This window comes from Glycine max, chromosome 16 (genome assembly GCF_000004515.6).
Source record: "Glycine max cultivar Williams 82 chromosome 16, Glycine_max_v4.0, whole genome shotgun sequence".
Classification (NCBI taxonomy): Eukaryota; Viridiplantae; Streptophyta; class Magnoliopsida; order Fabales; family Fabaceae; genus Glycine; species Glycine max.
Window position 1 is genome coordinate 30,917,308 of NC_038252.2, and position 19,332 is coordinate 30,936,639.

The following is a 19,332-nucleotide window of genomic DNA, read 5'->3' on the forward strand; positions in this document are numbered from 1 at the left end:
ATTTTTACAAAATTTTTAATTAGTTACTTATACTTTTTTTAATTGGATTCCAGATTTTTTTTTATTGAGTCATCTGTCTAATTGTTGTTATGAAAAAATAATTATAAATACCTAACTAGAAGTGCAAACAATGAATTGATATTCTTAGAGTGACTTGTAAACACAACTAAATCAATTCTAAGATATTTAATAGAGTTTCAATTTATGTAAGTCAATTCAACTTGACTGCAGAAGCATAAACCTTATACATTTTATAGACTAATTTAATTAAAAAAAATTAATTCTTTTTGTCCATCCGTTGCAATAACGGTCTTAACATTTTCCAATCTAATTATAATATTAGTTTACTGTGAATATATGTGTAAAATATCAAATAAGTCCTTAAAATTATTTTTTTTATCATTTTAGTCTCTAAAATAAAATAAAAAAGTTTTTGAAGTTAATAACCTTTGCCATTTCTATCGTTCATGTTAAGGCCATCAATTTATTTCTTAACTTTGACAAGTATTAATTTTGTTCTTGACTTCAAAAAAGTAAAATGGTTCTTGACTTTGATATATGTTAGAGCTTGTTTGCATAACAGTCTACATAATGCAACCCGTTTGAACGGAAGTAACACTCAAGTTGCTTTAGGATTTTTGCATCAGAATGCGAGAATTCTTCGTTGAACATTTAATTTATAATGTTTAGAATGAATATTTTTACATATATAGAACTTTTACATGATTATATAATTTAATCCTTATTTCAAAAGTAATGTAAATCTCTAAGCAAGATTAAAACCACGTGCTTTTATTACTTTTATGTGAAGTTTGTCCGTAGGCAAGTTAATCAAGTTGCTCGTGTCTTTGCCAGAGTGTCTAGATTTTATGGTGGTTAAAAACCTATTAAACTCTTCATTAAAAACGTTAACATGATAATAAAATGATAACATGACGATAAAGTGTTGATGTAAACATTATGAACTTGTTTGATAGAGATGAGAAGTAACATGGATGAAAACATAATTGATGCGTGAAAATAAATAAGAAATAAAAAATAAAGTAAAAATTAAAGATGGTTAAAGAAAAATAATAAAGAGATGTGCGAAAGATAGAAAAATGAATTGAAATAGATAAGAAATAATATAGTAAGTTTCAATATTTTTAGAATTATCTCTACCTTATTTTTCCTTTTTCCTCCTCCAAAGACATTATATTATAATCATTCACCCTTCCCTCCCTAATTTATCACCTACGAAACAAGGGGGGCAAGACAGTGTCATTTGTAACACTCTTTTGCTTTATTGCTTTTCTATTTTCCCTGTAATTTATTTGAGAGTTCAGATAGGAATTCGAAAACTTTGGAGCCCAACTTTGTACTCAAAATGATTCATACTATTGAGTTATGATTTTAACCATTTTTCTCGATTGAAGTTCAGAATATAATAAAGTAACTGAAACGTTCTTCAAAATCAATAATTAGAAACAAATTAATTAAAATATATAAGAATCGTGAGAAAAAAATATTTTTTTTTTAATTTGAAATTTTATTTGAAGTGGAAATTAATTAAATTAACAAAAGTATCCTTAAACTAATAAAGAAATTGACAAAGAAAGGTCCCTAGTTTGCCTGTAGTAAGAGGTGAATTTAGGTGATCATGACATTCTTATTAACTCATCCCTAATCTCCTTTATATCCATCTTATGAAATTCTTAATGCAGTTGCTACAGAGGATATAGGAGTATCGGGCACTGGTCTAATTATTTTGAGCTCTCTAATAACCCGAGAAACATTACAAAATGCCTCCCGATCGATCAATTTCAAACTATCATCTTCATCTATACTTCATTATGGCCTGGAAATACAAAAGAACAGCCACTTGAATGGCTTTTCTAACAGCAAGTTATTGAGACCTGGTCTCACTAAAGCAGTTCAAGTTCAATGATATTGCATATATATTGCTGCTCCCCATAAATTTTCTTGGTTCTTACAATTTCAAGGACCAAAATGGTGATTCATTCAAAGTTATATGGTAATCTTTAATTGGTTCCCCAATAAACTCCATGTTTAAGCAAGCACGTGCAAGGACCCCGACAAAAGTTCCATTAATTGGTACAGTCTAGTGAAACAGTTTAGTAACAAGAACTTACATAGCCAAAGTGCACACCTACAGAGTCCATACAAGTTCTGGTGCATCTTTCCTTCTCCCAGCCAGTGTTCTATATAAGTACATCTTCTCTACTTTCTGGCCATCATCCACATCACGATCTACCTTTTTGTTTTCGTTAAATATCTCCACATTTAGTCTTGGCATCTTCTCAGCTAGTGCCTTGCAGGCTCCAACGGTGACATTGCAGGACGTCATCCAAAGGAATTGCATTGTTTCATACTTCCCTACATCCATCAGAAGCGCTGAGTCACCAAAAGGGCTACCTCTTATCGCAAGCTTGTGAATTTTCTTGCATCCATTCAACACATAGAGCATAGCCTTGTCACTTTCTCCTGCAAATGCTACAGACAGCATCTCAAGCTGCTCAGCATACATCCCAATGTAAAGGAAAACTTGATCAGTCAGCTGGCCAGAGAGTGACAACCGCCGAAGCTGCTTGCAAGACTGCACAATTGCGCCAAAACCTTCGTTGAGTGGCTGCATTGTATCAGGGTCAGGTTTTGTTGGATCAAGGATACACAACCTAAAGCGGATGAAATTTGGGCAGTTTTTAGCCACAGTTATGAGGGCGGCGTTTGTCATCTGCTGGCAGAAGTAGAGCAATGAGTGAAGCTCAGGGCAACCCATAGAGATTGCAACAAGTCCTTTCTCTGTGACTCTTGTAGGGCCATTTCCACCAACACGAACAACCGGAAAAACCCTTAGTTCTTGCAAATCTTTACATGTGGCAGCCACAACACCTAGTCCATTGTCTCCAATGCAATCCATTATCTGCACCAGTATAGCAATTATAGATATTCAACAACATAAGAACATAGATGAAAAGAGACTTAGGTTGGTATATTTACCGATAAACGCTGAAGTTTCCCACAGCAGCATATTAGTTTTATTAGCTCTGTGTTCTGAATTCCTGCTGCAAACCTCAGGTTCAAGGTTGTTAAGTTCATGCAAACAGGATATAAAGCACTAAGGCAGTGAGGATAAACCCAGAAAAATCCTGACAAACTGGTTATTGACATGCACTTTAAGATGGCATTCTTCATATTATTGTAGACCTCAGAACGTGGATCAAAGACAAATGACCCAATACCCAAGTCCACTAGCTGAGGTGCTTGCATCAATATCCTTTGGAGTGCACTGAGGGGCACGGTATGGTTTAACCTTAAGCTTTTAAGGTTAGGAGATCTGGCCACAAGTCTCTCGAGATCCCCCGCATTAATCTGCCCTTTAAGGCAAGCAAAATTAAGAGAGACAAGAGATGTACAGCAATCAGGAAAACAGCTTAGCCACTGGCCTTTGAGGTCGGTAACTACATTTTCATGCAAATCCAGATCCTTAAGGAACCTACATTTCATAACAGTGAATGAAGGAGTCAAGATAACAAGCCTAACAACCTGCAGGCCAATTAAAAAATATGTTTCTGAACATTGTTCAATGTTCATCTCTACCCTCGGCTATGCCACGTAAAAATCAAACTATTCAAGGGAAGGTAAGTATTTCACCTAGGAGAACTTGAATCACAAACAATTCACAAATTGATAATTCAATGAACTTGAGTATGCATGGCACAATGAAACTCAAGATCCTCTTAAACACCAGCTTGTTAGCAAACCATGACGACATGTTGGTAAGTCATCAGCTATGTATAAACACAATCAATAATCTCATATTGGATTAAAAACATTAGTCCAAATCCAAACTAATAACACATTATACTCAAGCAACTGAATTCCTTTTCTCCAACCAATAGTCACATACAATGCAAGCCAATAATCAAGTGACAACAACTGATAGCAAATCAAAACTAGACAGACAAAACATCAAACTAGTTAGATTCCTTCGAGTAGTGTCATTCCTAAACCCAACAAGAATGAAGGATCGATACACAAACAAAACCCATATGGCAAACTAAATCACATGAACAAATTGACAAGTAACAATCCAATAATCGCTTGAAATCATGGTGGTTTCATAAACAGCAGCAACATTATATTGAACCAAAGTCACTTATCTCACCTACAATTTGCAGCTATAGCTGCAAGTCCTTCGGTGGTGAACCCTTCACAACGAACAAGAACCAAAGACTTGAAATTCACGAAAGAACGGGAAAGAAGCTCCAGGCTCTCATCTGAGACCACCATCCTCTTCAACCTCAGCTCCTCTAAATCAACCCTGCTCCTGGCCAATGCTTCAATCCAAGGAGCCACAAAACCACCCCAACCACTAGGAACCAAACTAAAATATGGAAAATGAGGCTTTCCCTTCAAAGTTAAGGACCTTAGCTCAGGGAACCTCTCTATCACTCTCTCAGGACTTATGGTGTAGCAGTTCCCTATGAACAAACTCTTCCTACAACATCTCTCTAACCTGTGCCAGTTCTTGCACACCAGAGACACGGCATTCCTGTCCCTTTGTGAAGTCACGCAACCAAATATGTGCCCAATCACCTCATCAGGAAAACAATTCATCTCTCTCGAAAGCTAAGCTATCAATTTTCTCCCAACTTTACCAGAAAATCATCACCCTCTAACAAAAGGGTAAAAGAGAAAACACTTGCAGAAAATCTAACTGGTTGCAAATTTGAAGTTTCAATTTTCAATACACAATAACCATGATCTAACAATTGAGATTCATACCAGTTTCCACATAAAACCTAACAAGAAAAGAAAGGTCTTGGCCACACAACCATGGTAGAAACTTTCTCACGAAATCAAAGAGAAAATTGAAAAAGAAAATGACGGGAAGAGAATCAAACAGCAAATGACGATCTACACATCAAACGATGATGATTACATACAATAAAAAAAAAGGTTAATGGAGAAAAAAAACAAAGAAACAAAGAAAAGTGTACATATTTGAGAATCCTGACTCAGTAACTGTAATTTAACATGGTAGACCTACTCGGCTACATTGTTTAAACTGATAAAAATAGCTATTTTTCTGTTCTCTCCTACGGATAGGTTTTTGTGAAAGAAAAAAATAATGAAAGGAAAATAAAAAAATATTTGAATTAAAATTAAAAAAGACATAAAATCCATGTTATTTTTAAATTTTTTTCTTAATAACAATTTCTCCTACAATCAAACAACACATAAATCAAGCACAGCCTATAAGGGAATTTGATTGTATGAAAATAAAAAGAATCAAAGATAATTAAAAAAAATATTATAAAGATATATGAACCACAAAAAATTTTAAATATTTCTTTTATTTCTTAACAATTTGATCACAATCAAATTACCATGAGTTAATTTGGTTGTGTAGAAAAAAAAATAACAAAAGAAATATTTGAAGTAAGAGGCTCACACTTAATTTTGAAAAATTATTTTCCTTTCTTTTTTATCTCTTCACAACCAAAGTGGAACTGATTTAGCAAGCTCAAACCCCATTGGTTGAGGCTCAACACAACCATGGTTACATACAGCCCAGCCAACAGCCACCTTGATTCGTGTTAGAGAAATCAGAGAGCTTTGAATCTAACGGCCTAGGGAAATCAGTTTTCAGGTGGGATGAAAAAGTAAAAAAAGGTAAATTATAATGGGTTTGGCCAAATTTTATATCAAAGTATTTCTTTATTTTATATAAAAAAATTCTTTATTTTCTAAATCAATTATTGAATATTTGGAAAAGATAATGAAACAACACAAATTAAATATTTGAAAACATGATAGAAATTCAATTTTTTTCTATTCATAAAATCATTAGACACTTTTTTATTAAGATATAAAGTATTTAAAAGATACATATATCTCATTACATTTAAATTCTCATTATTTATTAACTATAATAATCTTATCATGCCATATATTTTGAATTCACATTACATAATTATTTATTAGTTATATTGTTTAATTTATATTATTTATTAGCTAGTTTATTTGTATATATCCTGTATTTTGAACTAAAATAATGTATAATACTATTAATTATATTAAGATAATTAATATTAAAGAAGATATTTTATTAATTTTAATATTATTTTATTTGTGTTATTTATTATTTGTCAAATGTATATAATAAAAAAGATGTTCTATAACTTAAATATTTATCATATCTTATTCTGTTTATCTTGTACGTAATAATACGTGTAAAACACACCCTTAGCATAGTAAGTTTTATTTTTACAACCTTAGTATCATTAGCTAGCGAATTAGGTTTCATATTTTTTAACTTGATTTTCTATTATTTTAACTATCTAATTTTGGCTCATTCATTCACTTGGGGTTTTATGTTTGATAAAAAAAAATATTAACATGACAATAAAATGCTAACGTGAGAATAAAGGGAGTGTTTGATATACAAAATCTTTTATTATATACATACATGAGAATCATATCTTTTATAATTATATTTCTTAAGAATAATGTTGTTTATGAATGTCATAAATATATTTAGTATGTGTAAGATATTATTGGGAATAAGAGAGATAATTTTTTAAAAACAAAAAATCCCACTTATGGGAATATTAGATTCTTACATCCTCGCATGAAATAGTAAATAATCAAAATACGATTGTTACATTTTTTAAAATATTTATAGCATGAGAATTTAACATTAAGATTTTTGTTTAACTTCGAAGAATTTTCTACTGAACACCTTCTAAAGTGTTGATACGTCATTGTAGGAAACTATTATGTGTAAGACTTTTTTTATTTGTTTATTTCTTCTATTTCCCCTACAATTTATTTTGAAGAATTCATATAGGGATTTGAAATTTTCAAAAGACACTATCCGTTTGTGATTTTAATAATTTCTCGATCCGAACATAGGAAATAATAAAATGACTAAAATGTTCATATAAATTAATAAAAATGTTTAATAGTTGTGGAAAAAATATATTTTAAGTCTAAAATAATATTTATGATATTAAAAAAAGTATTTTTTTTATAATTAATTGAGATTCTTGCGAAAAATAACAAAATTATCTCTAGTTATCTGTATTAACTTACTAGTGTCATTTTAATTTAGGAGTAATTCTAAAAAATGTAGAAAAATATGGAGGATTGAATTATGTACTAACAAGTTATTGGTTCAAGAGATATTAAACTTGGTCTTATTAAGAAAGATCTCAGGTTTGAGTTTTATGGATGAATAAAACATGATTGGAAGAGGAGAATTCCACTAAAAGTGATCAGTCAGATTTTCCGATAGAGATTAATCATCGGCATATGAATACTCTGCACCAATAACATGGTTACAAAAAAAGAGAGGATTAAATTGTGTTTCTTGAAAACTTTATGCCAAACCATTTTGCAACTGATGGGATCATCTTATAAAAATGTGTTTAACTGTGCAACAAATAAAAAGAATATATTATAGTCTTAAAAATTTTGTTTCATCAAACTATTTTCAAACACAAGTGTTTAAATTGAAGCAAAATTTTTGGTTAGATAAAAGCAAATCAAGCATAGAAACAATACATAATTTTTATACTAATTCGTCTCTACCACTGAGACTACGTTCAGTTCTTGGTGACCTATCAAGTTCCACTATCTCTTATATAAAGTACAAATATTCTTTCTCAAGACACTTTTGGTTCAATCACAAGTGGTTTTATACTAGTCTCTTCAAGCTAACACCCAAATATTCTTTACAACAAAGCCTTTTTAGGCTTCAACAAATCAAACATATTTGTTTGAAATAAGAACACACTAACTTTCTTAATGTCTTACAAACACATATAATGATGAAGCTCAAAGTCTAAACTCTTAGAATGTTCAAGGTATTTTGAGAGTTAGGATTCTAAACATAAAATAATGTTACAAAGAGTTTTGAATGCTTGCTCGCACATTATTTTTCTCTAACTTCAACACTTTAGATCTTCAACTATTTATAGCCTCATAAAAAAAACTATTGTGACTAAATGACCTTCACCTTCATTTTTTTTATTTATAGCCTTCATTTGATGCAACATTTAATGGATGTTACCAACTTGTCAAAGTAATTTGATAAAGTAGTTTACTTATCTTCCCTTACCCATACTACATATCTTGCATCAAGGGTCAAAACAACTTTTGTGCAATCATTACATTGCAACTTGCTTTGACATACCTTTTAATGAAGTATACGGCTTCTTAATTAACTTGGTTTTTTTTCATGCTCTTGGGTGGATCTTATGAAAAACTAAAGAAAATTATTTACATAACGGATAAATACATCAAAGTGTTTAACATGATCATTAATATATAAACTTAACATTCATTCATTAAGGCTATCATTTGATAGATAGACACAAACACTATGAAGTTCCCATGTTAGTATATGTGTTTTAACTATTTCAAATTATATTATTTTTAATGTACTTATATTGATATCAATATATTTATAAATATGATATATACATACATACATATATGTATATAGCTAAACTTAATAAAATCATGCTTCCAAATGTAATCATCATGTTCAATCTACCTTTGACATTGTAAATCTCATTGTTCTGAAATGTTGACTGTAATATTCATCTTCTTCACTTCGAGATTGTCTTTAACCATTTTCTTTTTTGATGAATGACTTGAAGACTTGGATGTGAATGACAAGTTTCTGTGAATATTAAAAATGGTGGTAAAAGGAGACACAAGTTGCGCCGAAAAATAAATTACATAGTACATTCAATAAATAAATTCTATACTAATGGGTGTCACAAATTGACCTCATAGAAAAATATTATTTTTCTATCTTTGATTTTGATAATTGTTATACATACTTGGTTTTTGCACTTAAATTTCATAGCAATTATCTCATTTATTCTCTTTTAATGCTTAATTTGATCCCAATAAAGTTGGATATTGTATCTTTTGAGGTTTTAAGTTTAATGAAATTAATTTTAGTGAATTCATTAATTTTAGTTGTGCTTTGTAGTTTGGTGCATCAATAATCAAATTGGAGAATTCAAAATTGAAGTAGCTCGCTTAGCAAGTTGGGAGTCACTTAACGCAAAAAATAAGGAATGCCACGTGACAAACATCTTGAAGTTGAAAAGGTCAAATTCGAGTTTTTGAAAACCTTAACAAGTGATTTTTGCGCCAAGCCTAAATCTCCTATGACAAGACAATTTTAGGAATTTCTATAATTGGACTTAGCTAGCATATGCAAGCTGAGCTAGCTACAACTTTCGTCAGTGTAAAAGTGGTGGTGCACTTATCAAGTGATATTTGTGCTAAGTGAATTGTCTGTTTCGCAAAAAAAAAATAGAGATTCTTATGCTATGTAAGACACTTTTACCATTGGGATAAAAAAGACATTAACTTAGGATTGTGTGTAGCAGTTAGAGCTCCCATCTACCTCCATCTTTCATTTTCCTTCATTTTTTTCTCCCTTCCATTGTGCATTTTTATGTCTCTCATGACAATGAGAGGCTAGTTTATCCTTTGTTGGGGAATTGGTATACAAAACTTACTATTATTTAGTTAATTTTATATTTATCCTGTGTGTTATCCATGTGTTATTGTTTCTTTTTATTTTGATTGCTTATTTTTGTGGCGTAATTACCCTAGCTTAATTCTCTGTTTTTTATTGTCATTGAGAAATGTTTGATAACTAAGTTTTGAATAGAGCATCTAATGAATATCTCATCTAGGAACGGAGGGATGTTTGTTAGTATCATTAGTGATTAACCATATGAACATGTTTCATTGTTAAAATGTTATTGGGAAATACTTTTTGACTAAGATCTAAAAGTGATATCTAATTGGTGTTATGTTTAGGGATGAAATAACACTTGTTAGCCTTGATAAACCTTTATTCTTGGATCCAAGTGGTTTAGTTTGACCTTCTAAGGGATTAACAAGACTTTTAAAACTGGATCGATCATTAAGCCGATGAAGGTATTGGTTCAAGGTTTAATGGTTCAATCGTGATTAAACTATGGTCAAAGCGGTAATAATTAAATAGTACTATATATATTATATAATTTTGATAACTTTCTTTAAAATATCATCATTAACATATAATATATAAAATTACACATTAAACTAAGTCAAATATGTTCTATTTGCCCACCAATTGTTTGTATTTTTGCTCACCTTTAATTTGTTCTATTTTTAGTTTGGAACCAACATTATTTTCTACACTTTTACATTTGAAACAAAATCTCATTTGCCTAGAACTTGAATTTGCGCAAATGCTTGAAACAAGCAAGTCCTTATGGATACGATACTCAACTTTCCATTTTATACTATTTACACGATACTTTGTTGTGCTTGCCAAGGATTTATCAAGTAGATGTCTTTTATCTTTGCCATGAGAACTCATAAGTTGTAAGAGCTCTGTGATCTAACAATAGTGTGAATGTTAGTGTTTACTTTTGATTGTGGTACATGGTCACACATTGTAACCTTAGGGTTCAACTTGAATTTGTTTTTGTTAACAAGAATATCATTTAGTTCATCAATATTGTAACTTTCACACAACACTTTTAAAATAACACTTGAACGTCGTCTTAGTTAGTAACCTATGCTACCCTTTGTTGGTGTCTGACTAATCAATTATTTATGTTTAATTTAATTGTATCATTGATTTATTACCTTCTTGTTGATGTTAACATATCAAACACAATGACATGTGTTGTTTTCGCAAGGCCTTTGCTAGGGTTCATATTGGCTTCCAAAATACCTTAAAAATGGGAAAACATGTTACATTGTTCTTCATATATTGTTTCGATTTGATTCACAAGGTAATATATGCCTTACATAAATGGATCATGTTGTCAATAGTCACACAAAGGGATAATTTTGTGTCCAAAAATAATTTTCTTTTCAATGATCTAAACCAAATTCTTGAGATCTTCAATGGAATTTTTTAATCCTTTAACTTTTTTATCTAATAAGTTATCCTTTATTCATTTTGTAGTTACCTACATCAAGAAATTAGTTGATATTCATATTGTCAATTGTCACACGAAGGAATAATTATGTCCTAAAATTATGATTTTTTCAATGACTTGAACCAAATTCTTAAGATCTTCAATGAAGCATTTCAATCCTTCAAACTTTATATTCAACAAGTTATCATTTGTTGTTGATTATATAAAAAAAATTATCATGTTTTACTTCAGTTGTGTTTTCCTCTAGCATATTATATGTAAAGGACAAGTTGGTTGCGATTAAAATCTTGTAAAAATGTGGTGCATTTTTAGCAACCTTGTCCACTAGTTCATTAAAACCGTCAATCATGCACAAGAATAATATTAGATATACCATCATACACCATCATCTATAATGTTAAAGTTGCTAGGTAAGTATTTAACTTGAGCTACATTAAATTTTGGATTGAATGTTTTTTTTTGTAATAATCAATTAAGTAACGATTGCTTATTAGACAACTCATTTAAGCAATGTGTTGTCTAGTCATCAACTCTAATGTAAATTTTCTCAAACAACGTTGTTTAAGTTTGAACGACTCATTTAAACAATCGTATTAGAGATGCTTTTATAGAACTTGCCAAATTGCGTAAATTTAGTGGTACACCTTTCACGGTGTACCGCTAAATTTATTACTTCATTGTATACTTTTTCATTCTTAGAATACTTGATAAAAAGAATAAGGTTGGATAAATACCCAATTTCATCCTTGAAAGTGTAACTCGATGACATATCAATCTCTGATAGATAGAAAAATAAAATTTAGTCCCCAAATATGCAAAAGTAATGACATATTAGTCCTACTGTTAGTTTCGTCCGTGATGTCTACCGTTGTTGCTTACATGACAATTGAAGACTCAAATGTCATAAGAAAATATTGTCAATTGGGAAGCTAACTTAGTAGGACCAATATGTCATCAAAATGTCAATGAACTATTTTTTCATTTTTTGTAAATTGTAAATTTTTTTATAGCAATCTCTTTTCTTTAAACCATTGATCCCCTTCCCCCAAAAACTAGTTCCCACCCTCCTTTATATCTTATTTTCCACATAAGATGGAAACATCTTCCTTTCTTAAACCCAATACTTGTTGCAACTTCCTTCTCCTTCTTCTAAAATCTAAAAACTTGTGTAACATTCAGCTTGTGATCATTTGGCTAGTTTGTGTAGACAGGCTGAACTACAATTTATGGTGTTTATGTATGTTTATAATTAATACATAAGTACTTAAATTCATCCATGCTTCAATGGTTATCGTTTGCTTTCATTTAGTGCATTTATGTTTAAATTTTTTATAAGCTTCATTAGTCAAATTTGCAAGTTTTTAAGGTTGTACCATGGAAACACAAGCAAATTTGTTGCCATAAGAATACAAGTTACTAACAAAAAGGTCTCTGAATAAAAAATTTAATGTCATTGTAGTCCCTCAATAATATAACAAACTGTCAAGTAAATCTTTGGATGAAATGCAGCTAGCCCCTACACTATCAACATAAATAAAAGGAAGAAAATCTAAGCAATCATTTTCAAACCCTAAACCAACCACATACAAATAACATTAACAATGACAAAAAAACAAAATTTTATAATCTTCAAGTCCTTTTGTAAGCCAACAATCTTCACCTGTATGTCTTCCACCCATCTATCTTTGATATGATTGACCCAATAAAAAAATTACATTTTTCAGCATCATACACATCAACACTACCTCTTTAGTATGCGTGAAAAATAAATGAACAAACAACAACCATATACACTAAACTAGTTGAGAAAATGGAAACAATAACCTTTTGGCAACGTACAAGTGTATACTAGTCTCCCTGGGTTTCTTTTGGTCTTTGATGTTTGAATAACAACCTTCAACCCACGATCAAATTCAACAACACACCTATTAGCATCATTGTAGTTGCTGGATGTTGGACATACATCATAGTTGTCATTGCTTTTTTTTTTCATCGAATCAATCACATGACTCTCCACCCATTGTTGACAAATTTTCAGCTTTCGGAAGAAGAAAAAAGTTACAACAAGTATTAGGTTTAGAAGAGGAATATATGTGTATATAGAAGTTGATATAATTTCTTTTTTTATAATTTTCAAAAATGACAAATTAATCCATCAATATTTTAATGACAAATTAGACCACTTGAGTCAACATCCCATGTAATAGTCTTTTCCCATGACAATATAGTTTTGAGTTTTTACGTACAAACTAATTACAAAATTACAAACACAATTTTTTATATTTTTGTCATCAGAGACAAACTAGTAGTAAAATTAATACGTTAGCATTTTTGCACATTAGAAGATTAAATTTAATTTTTTCATTTTTAAGAAATTATTATGTCACCAAATTACACTTCAAGAAAAAATTAGATATTTACCAAAAAGATTTATTAAATACTTTTATTTAAAAAAAAAGACTACAAACACAAATTATACAAATTTAAAAGATTAAAAAAATATTTTTTTAGAAAAGCCAAACTCTTTTGTCATATCCATTTATTACACTTCAAAGGATTGAATTTGTCTCTTTCAAAACTTCAAATCAAACCTTTCTACCAAAGATCCCCCCATCATGAACCCCAAGAAAGAAAAAAAAAATCTAGTCATAACCCGAGGGAGGGAACCCTGGTTTAGCCGCCAGGTGGACCTTTCCCTCTTTCTTTCTTCCTTCCATTCCATCACATTGTACGGTCCCCTTTTCATTGGTTCCTCCAACCCAACCCAACCCAACAAATACAACATAACACATCCCTTCAACACTTTCCATTTTCAAACATCCACCACCACCTCCACCGCTTCTCTCTCTCGGGTTCGGATCTCCGATCGCCGCCGCACCGCGAAACGAGTTTCCAAACTCAGAATCCAGATCCCTACTTCAACAAACAAACAAACATGATTGCGATTCCGTATTTAACCGCCTTAACCACCTACTTCAGCTACGGGTTGCTCTTCGCCTTTGGCCAGTTCAGGGATTTCTTCCGGAAAATCTTCGACTGGTGCAGCGCCAACACTCTCCAGGTTCCAAGAAGATTTTACATTTTACATTTAATCTTATAATGATAATAATTATTATAATAATAACAACAACGCGTTGATTTGTTTCTCAGGGTTACGCGCCGATCTGCTTAGGGCTCGAAGATTTCTACATTCGCCGTTTGTACCTCCGAATTCAGGTTTCTATTTCACTTTTCGCTTCCTTAGTAGTGAAAAAAACAAAATTCGAACATTGAATTTTCATTGGCTCGTTCAATCTTGCAGTGTAGGATATTTTGAACATTTTTGTGTGACTACTAGATCGCATCATAATGTAATTAGCAATGCAGGTATGTGATTGTGACTTATGAAGTTTTTTATAATTTTTTTTTTGTTTGTTTTTTCGCAGGACTGTTTTGGGAGACCAATTGCAAGTGCTCCTGATGCTTGGTTTGATGTTGTCGAACGCTACTCGAATGATAACAACAAGACACTGAAGTATAACCCTCTGTTTATTTTTCAGACCTATAATTATGTTTTATTATTTTATTTTTTCTTTGAAAGGGAGATGGGGGAGGATTTATTTTCTGAAATATCAATTTTTTTATTGGTGAACAGTGATGGAAATGATGTTTAAAGTTATGATTATGATTTCATGCAAACTATTCAAATCCCTCAACCACTAAACCGACCCTTGTGGATTGAATTATTATTATTTTATTTAATTTTAAGTTAGAGCTTTAGCATGAGATATTTATCCGATGCCTATTTTTCATACTATTTCTCCTAATGCAGACGGACTGATAAAATAAGTAGATGCCTTAATTTGGGATCATACAACTATCTTGGTTTTGCGGCAGCAGATGAATACTGCACACCTAGAGTAGTTGATACGTTGAAGAAGTATTCTCCTAGCACTTGCAGTACCCGTGTGGATGGGGGTAGGTATTATTAGTTTGTATTCCAGTCGTTAAAATGTGGTTTTTTTTGTTTACATTTGCATGTGTCTTATCATGTTTCCTTGAATGTGGCTTTTCCAATAGGGACAACTGCACTTCACCTTGAACTGGAGGAGTGTGTTGCAAAATTTGTTGGGAAGCCAGCTGCTATAGTTTTTGGTATGGGCTATGTGACGAACTCTGCTATTCTTCCAGTCTTGATGGGAAAGGTTTGTGAAATTTAGTGGTTTTACCTTGTTGAGACACTAATGTTTGCATGAATATTCATTGATATAACTTTCTTTTACAGGGAAATTTGATTATTAGTGATTCATTGAACCACAACTCAATTGTTAATGGTGCACGAGGATCAGGAGCAACAATTCGTGTTTTTCAACATAATGGTGGGTATCGTTATTTTCTGTGTACTAGAATAAGTATTATGAATTAGTCATTGAGTGGGCCAGCTTTTCAATTTCCACATATTGTTATGAAAATTGAAAAGAAAGGTCTTCATTCTAATTCATGGGTTTGAGATCATGGTGGCTGCTGTTTTTGCATCATATCATTATCTTCATGCTAAATTTGTATTGGATAGTTAAATTTTACATGGTGACTTCATTTCTGTTGATGGAATTGAAGAGAAAGTGTAACTGAACTGGCTTTTGATTAGTTATGTTTGTATGCTATTGTTATTTGAACACTTTGTTACCTGTTGGGTTGTATTTTTTTTTCAATTTGTCTCTATTTGTGTTAATATGATGTTGCTCACAGAGGTTGCAGTATTATTTATTCTCTTTCTTCTTGGTTATTTACCTACAGAGCCATCTCATCTAGAAGAAGTGTTGAGAGAACAAATTGCTGAGGGACAACCTAGGACACATAGGCCTTGGAAGAAGATAATGGTTATTGTGGAGGGGATATACAGCATGGAAGGAGAGCTTTGCAAACTTCCAGAGGTCATAGCTGTATGTAAAAAATACAAGGTTGGTAATTATGGTAGCTCTATTTTTATTAATGTACAAATTGTAATTCTTTTATTTATACCTGTTTCCCATGTGCATTTTTTATTTTTATTTTTATGGGGGTGGTATTTAATCTTGAGTTTAAAATCCAGTAAGAAAGTCACACAAATGAGGATACCTGCAAAATTTCCGAATGGATTGTTCTAAATGGTTTATGTCTAGGAAGAATGTATTCCATTTAAGATAAATTTTAGCTATTGACTAAAATAAAGGGCATGGCGAAAAAGAAATGAGATCCTACTTAAAAGTTTTTTTTTGGTTGGAATAGTTTTGGATAATCTCTTGACAACTTTTCATGTTGCTGCTTTTTCTTTAAAAGTCTAGTTCAGAGAAGTGGAAAAAGAGGGCAACAGTATTGGAGGTTTTCCTTCATATAACACTCCTTTCCTTAGCAGAGTAGCAGACATTAAGGGGGATTTTGGATGAACTTTTTATTATAAAGTTCTATTTTCCATTTTACTTTGGTTCATTGTTACTTTCTGTATTTTTTCATTGCTTTATAGGCTTATACATATTTGGACGAAGCACACAGCATTGGAGCTGTGGGCAAGACAGGAAGAGGTGTTTGTGAGCTCTTGGGTGTGGATACTGCTGATGTTGACATTATGATGGGAACATTCACCAAATCTTTTGGATCCTGTGGAGGTTACATTGCGGGATCTAAGGTACTTTTGTCAAATGTTAGAATCCAAATTTAGTGTTTAACTGAGGCAGTAAGTTGCTAAAGTTTGTCAGAGTAGGTGTTCAGATTTTCTTTCTTATTGAATATTTGAAATCAACCATGTTATATTCTTCTATCAGTTATCAGGAATAGGTTAAAAAGTTTATTGTATATGAAGAATAAAATGAAAGGACCTATGGAATAAATGGATGCACATGGTACTTCAGTATAGCTGGAGTATTTGTATCTAATATTAATTCTTGTGTAGTTGTATGATGCATTTACATTTGTATTTGTCTAATATTGATACATGTATGATACTCAAAAAGTCTCCTCACCAATTACCTCCCCCAAAAATAAAAAAAATCTCAATCTTGCAATCTTGTGTTCCTCAAAATTCTTGCATAGAATGACAGACTTTCATCTTAACCAAATGAACCATTACAATGGCAATTGTTGATTGTAGGCAACATAGACTGATGGTAAAAGGGTGAAAGTCGAAGAGAGGGAATGGCAAGGAGATGAGAAGTAAAATGATTATGAAGGAGAGAGAATGTAAGGGGCTTAGGATAGATAATCATGGATTAATTTTTTTTAATAAAATTCTATTTTATCTGATGTATATTGCCGCATGGCCTACATCTGTATCTTAATTTCTATAAATATTATTTCATTTGCATATCGTATCAAATTGTATTGGGTTTTTGTATCATTACCTGTGCAACAAACATGCTTACAAATGGTAATTATTGTCAGATATTAGAAAGGAAAATCAGCTTCATACAAGTACAATTGAAGTTATGTAATATTGCTGTATTCATGTGCTGTTGGAGCTACTCATGGAATATTTTTTGTTTTACATGTGAAAATTGATCTTTTCTGATTTGTGTTTCATATTGATTCTACAGGTTCGGATCACGGATATTCTGCATCTCATTATTAGAATATTTTAAACTGTTTCTTATACTGAATTTTTGTATCTACTGTCAGGACCTTATCCAACACTTGAAGTACACTTGCCCTGCTCATCTTTATGCAACTTCAATTTCACCACCGGCTGCACAACAAATAATTTCATCCATAAGAGTTATTCTTGGAGAGGATGGTTCCAATAGAGGTTTGGCTGGCACTAGTTCTGCTCTTTGCTTTGCATTTGTATTTGATGGTTTTTTACGTGCATCAATCCAAATAATATTCATCTACTTTGTTTACCTTGCATTGAAGTAAGTTGTTTCTATATAGGTGCCCAGAAACTTGCACAAATTCGAGAAAATAGCAACTTTTTCAGGTCAGAATTGCAGAAGATGGGATTTGAGGTTCTTGGGGATAATGATTCTCCAGTAATGCCAATCATGCTTTACAACCCCGCCAAAATCCCTGCCTTCTCAAGAGAGTGCCTCAAGCAGAATGTAAGATCAAACATCCAACTTTATGCTCCTTGTCGATACCCTACATCATGTATAAGAATGAAATTGTTAATCAATGTTTACCATTTTTGAATTCAGGTTGCTATTGTGACAGTGGCATTTCCTGCAACCCCACTGCTACTGGCTAGAGCACGTATATGCATATCTGCAGCTCATTCAAGGGAGGACCTTATCAAAGCCTTGCAGGTATGTATGTTAAATTTCATTAAATGGTTATCTCTTAAAAAAAATACTCAAGTGGTTGATGAGGTAGCTGATAAGGTTTTGTGCAACATTATTACGCTGCTTTTTTTCCTTTGTTAAGAAAATGAATATTTTCTATTCTACCAGCAACTCAATAAATCCCCCTTTTCTCTCTCCTGCTTGTATCAGATAACAAGGACCAATCTGTATGTCTAGTCATTTTGTTTGTTTTGATATACTTCTTACAGGGATTTTGTTTAAATTTGCTATTTCCATGATATGTTGTGTTAATTTGCTATGATCTTCTTTCTTTCTTAGGTTATTAGCAGAGTGGGTGATCTTGTTGGCATAAAATACTTCCCTGCTGAACCAACAAAGCAGCAACAAGAAGGGGGTAAAACTGTGAAGTTTGATTGAGAGAGAAACTTTTCTTTAAGCAGAAATGGGATTAGAGACTACTGAAGATAGAGATGTAGTGATAAGAAAGCAATTTGTTTAAACAAGGGATTGGTTTGAAACTGGCTGGTGTCTTCTGTACATGAATTCATTGCCATATTTGGAAGTGTGGATTTTGCCCAGAGCAGCAGATCCATATAATTGTTCTCAGATTCAAGTGAACGTCTCTTGGAGGGAAGTCTGTTCTTATTTTGCCCAGTCATTAGATAATATGTATAGGTGGAGTTTGGTTATTCATTTGAAACTTACTTTTGCTTGGAATTTTAATCAAGTAAAATTGATGATGATACATTGGGTTGTAATTTTGAATGCGAGCAGTCCTTTGGAAAGTGTATAGGCCACTTTAGCAATGTTTTTTTTACAATAGGCTGTCTACTTGAATTGTCATGTGGGCATGGGTTTCTAGTTTCCTCAAAAGCTGACGGTCAAAATCCAATTTTCTGACCCACATCTTGCTCATGATATTTCATTTGCCAATTTGATAAAAAATAATATAATACAATGAGTCTGGCGTTGCTGATTTTTTACTGTTTACGTTAATGCAACTGTTTTTCTTCTCAATCGCTACAAACATAAAGATTTCTCACAAATTTCAACTGTATGTATTAATTTATTTTGTGTTCATAAAAGCCTTTCGGGAAATGAAGAAT

At 31.9% G+C, this 19,332-nt stretch overlaps 2 protein-coding genes across 2 annotated transcripts; one reads left to right on the top strand and one right to left on the bottom strand.

Annotated features, from left to right (window-relative positions):
* Nucleotides 1-2,025: 2,025 nt before the first annotated feature.
* On the bottom strand, nt 2,026-5,100 carry LOC100802672 (protein AUXIN SIGNALING F-BOX 2). The gene is made up of 3 exons (XM_003547978.5): nt 4,169-5,100; nt 3,001-3,496; nt 2,026-2,923 (listed from the first exon to the last, which is right to left on the bottom strand). Exons 1-3 carry the CDS (start codon nt 4,618-4,620, stop codon nt 2,150-2,152), a joined length of 1,722 nt encoding a protein of 573 aa, XP_003548026.1. The 5' UTR covers nt 4,621-5,100; the 3' UTR covers nt 2,026-2,149.
* Nucleotides 5,101-13,597: 8,497 nt separating this feature from the next.
* LOC100803194 (long chain base biosynthesis protein 2a) lies at nt 13,598-18,969 on the top strand. Its single transcript, XM_003547979.5, has 12 exons — nt 13,598-14,037; nt 14,127-14,192; nt 14,402-14,490; nt 14,788-14,933; nt 15,036-15,160; nt 15,241-15,334; nt 15,753-15,916; nt 16,459-16,620; nt 17,607-17,733; nt 17,859-18,025; nt 18,122-18,229; nt 18,545-18,969. Exons 1-12 carry the CDS (start codon nt 13,912-13,914, stop codon nt 18,641-18,643), a joined length of 1,473 nt encoding a protein of 490 aa, XP_003548027.1. The 5' UTR covers nt 13,598-13,911; the 3' UTR covers nt 18,644-18,969.
* Nucleotides 18,970-19,332: the final 363 nt, after the last annotated feature.

Coding starts and splice junctions, on each gene's coding strand:
- LOC100802672 (XM_003547978.5), bottom strand. CDS start 4,620: ATGAATTGTTTTCCTGATGAGGTGATTGGGCACATATTTGGTTGCGTG. Junction 3,497..4,168: donor GCTATAGCTGCAAATTGTAG/GTGAGATAAGTG, acceptor TATGAAATGTAG/GTTCCTTAAGGATCTGGATT. Junction 2,924..3,000: donor GGAAACTTCAGCGTTTATCG/GTAAATATACCA, acceptor ATACTGGTGCAG/ATAATGGATTGCATTGGAGA.
- LOC100803194 (XM_003547979.5), top strand. CDS start 13,912: ATGATTGCGATTCCGTATTTAACCGCCTTAACCACCTACTTCAGCTAC. Junction 14,038..14,126: donor GCAGCGCCAACACTCTCCAG/GTTCCAAGAAGA, acceptor TTTGTTTCTCAG/GGTTACGCGCCGATCTGCTT. Junction 15,917..16,458: donor CTGTATGTAAAAAATACAAG/GTTGGTAATTAT, acceptor ATTGCTTTATAG/GCTTATACATATTTGGACGA.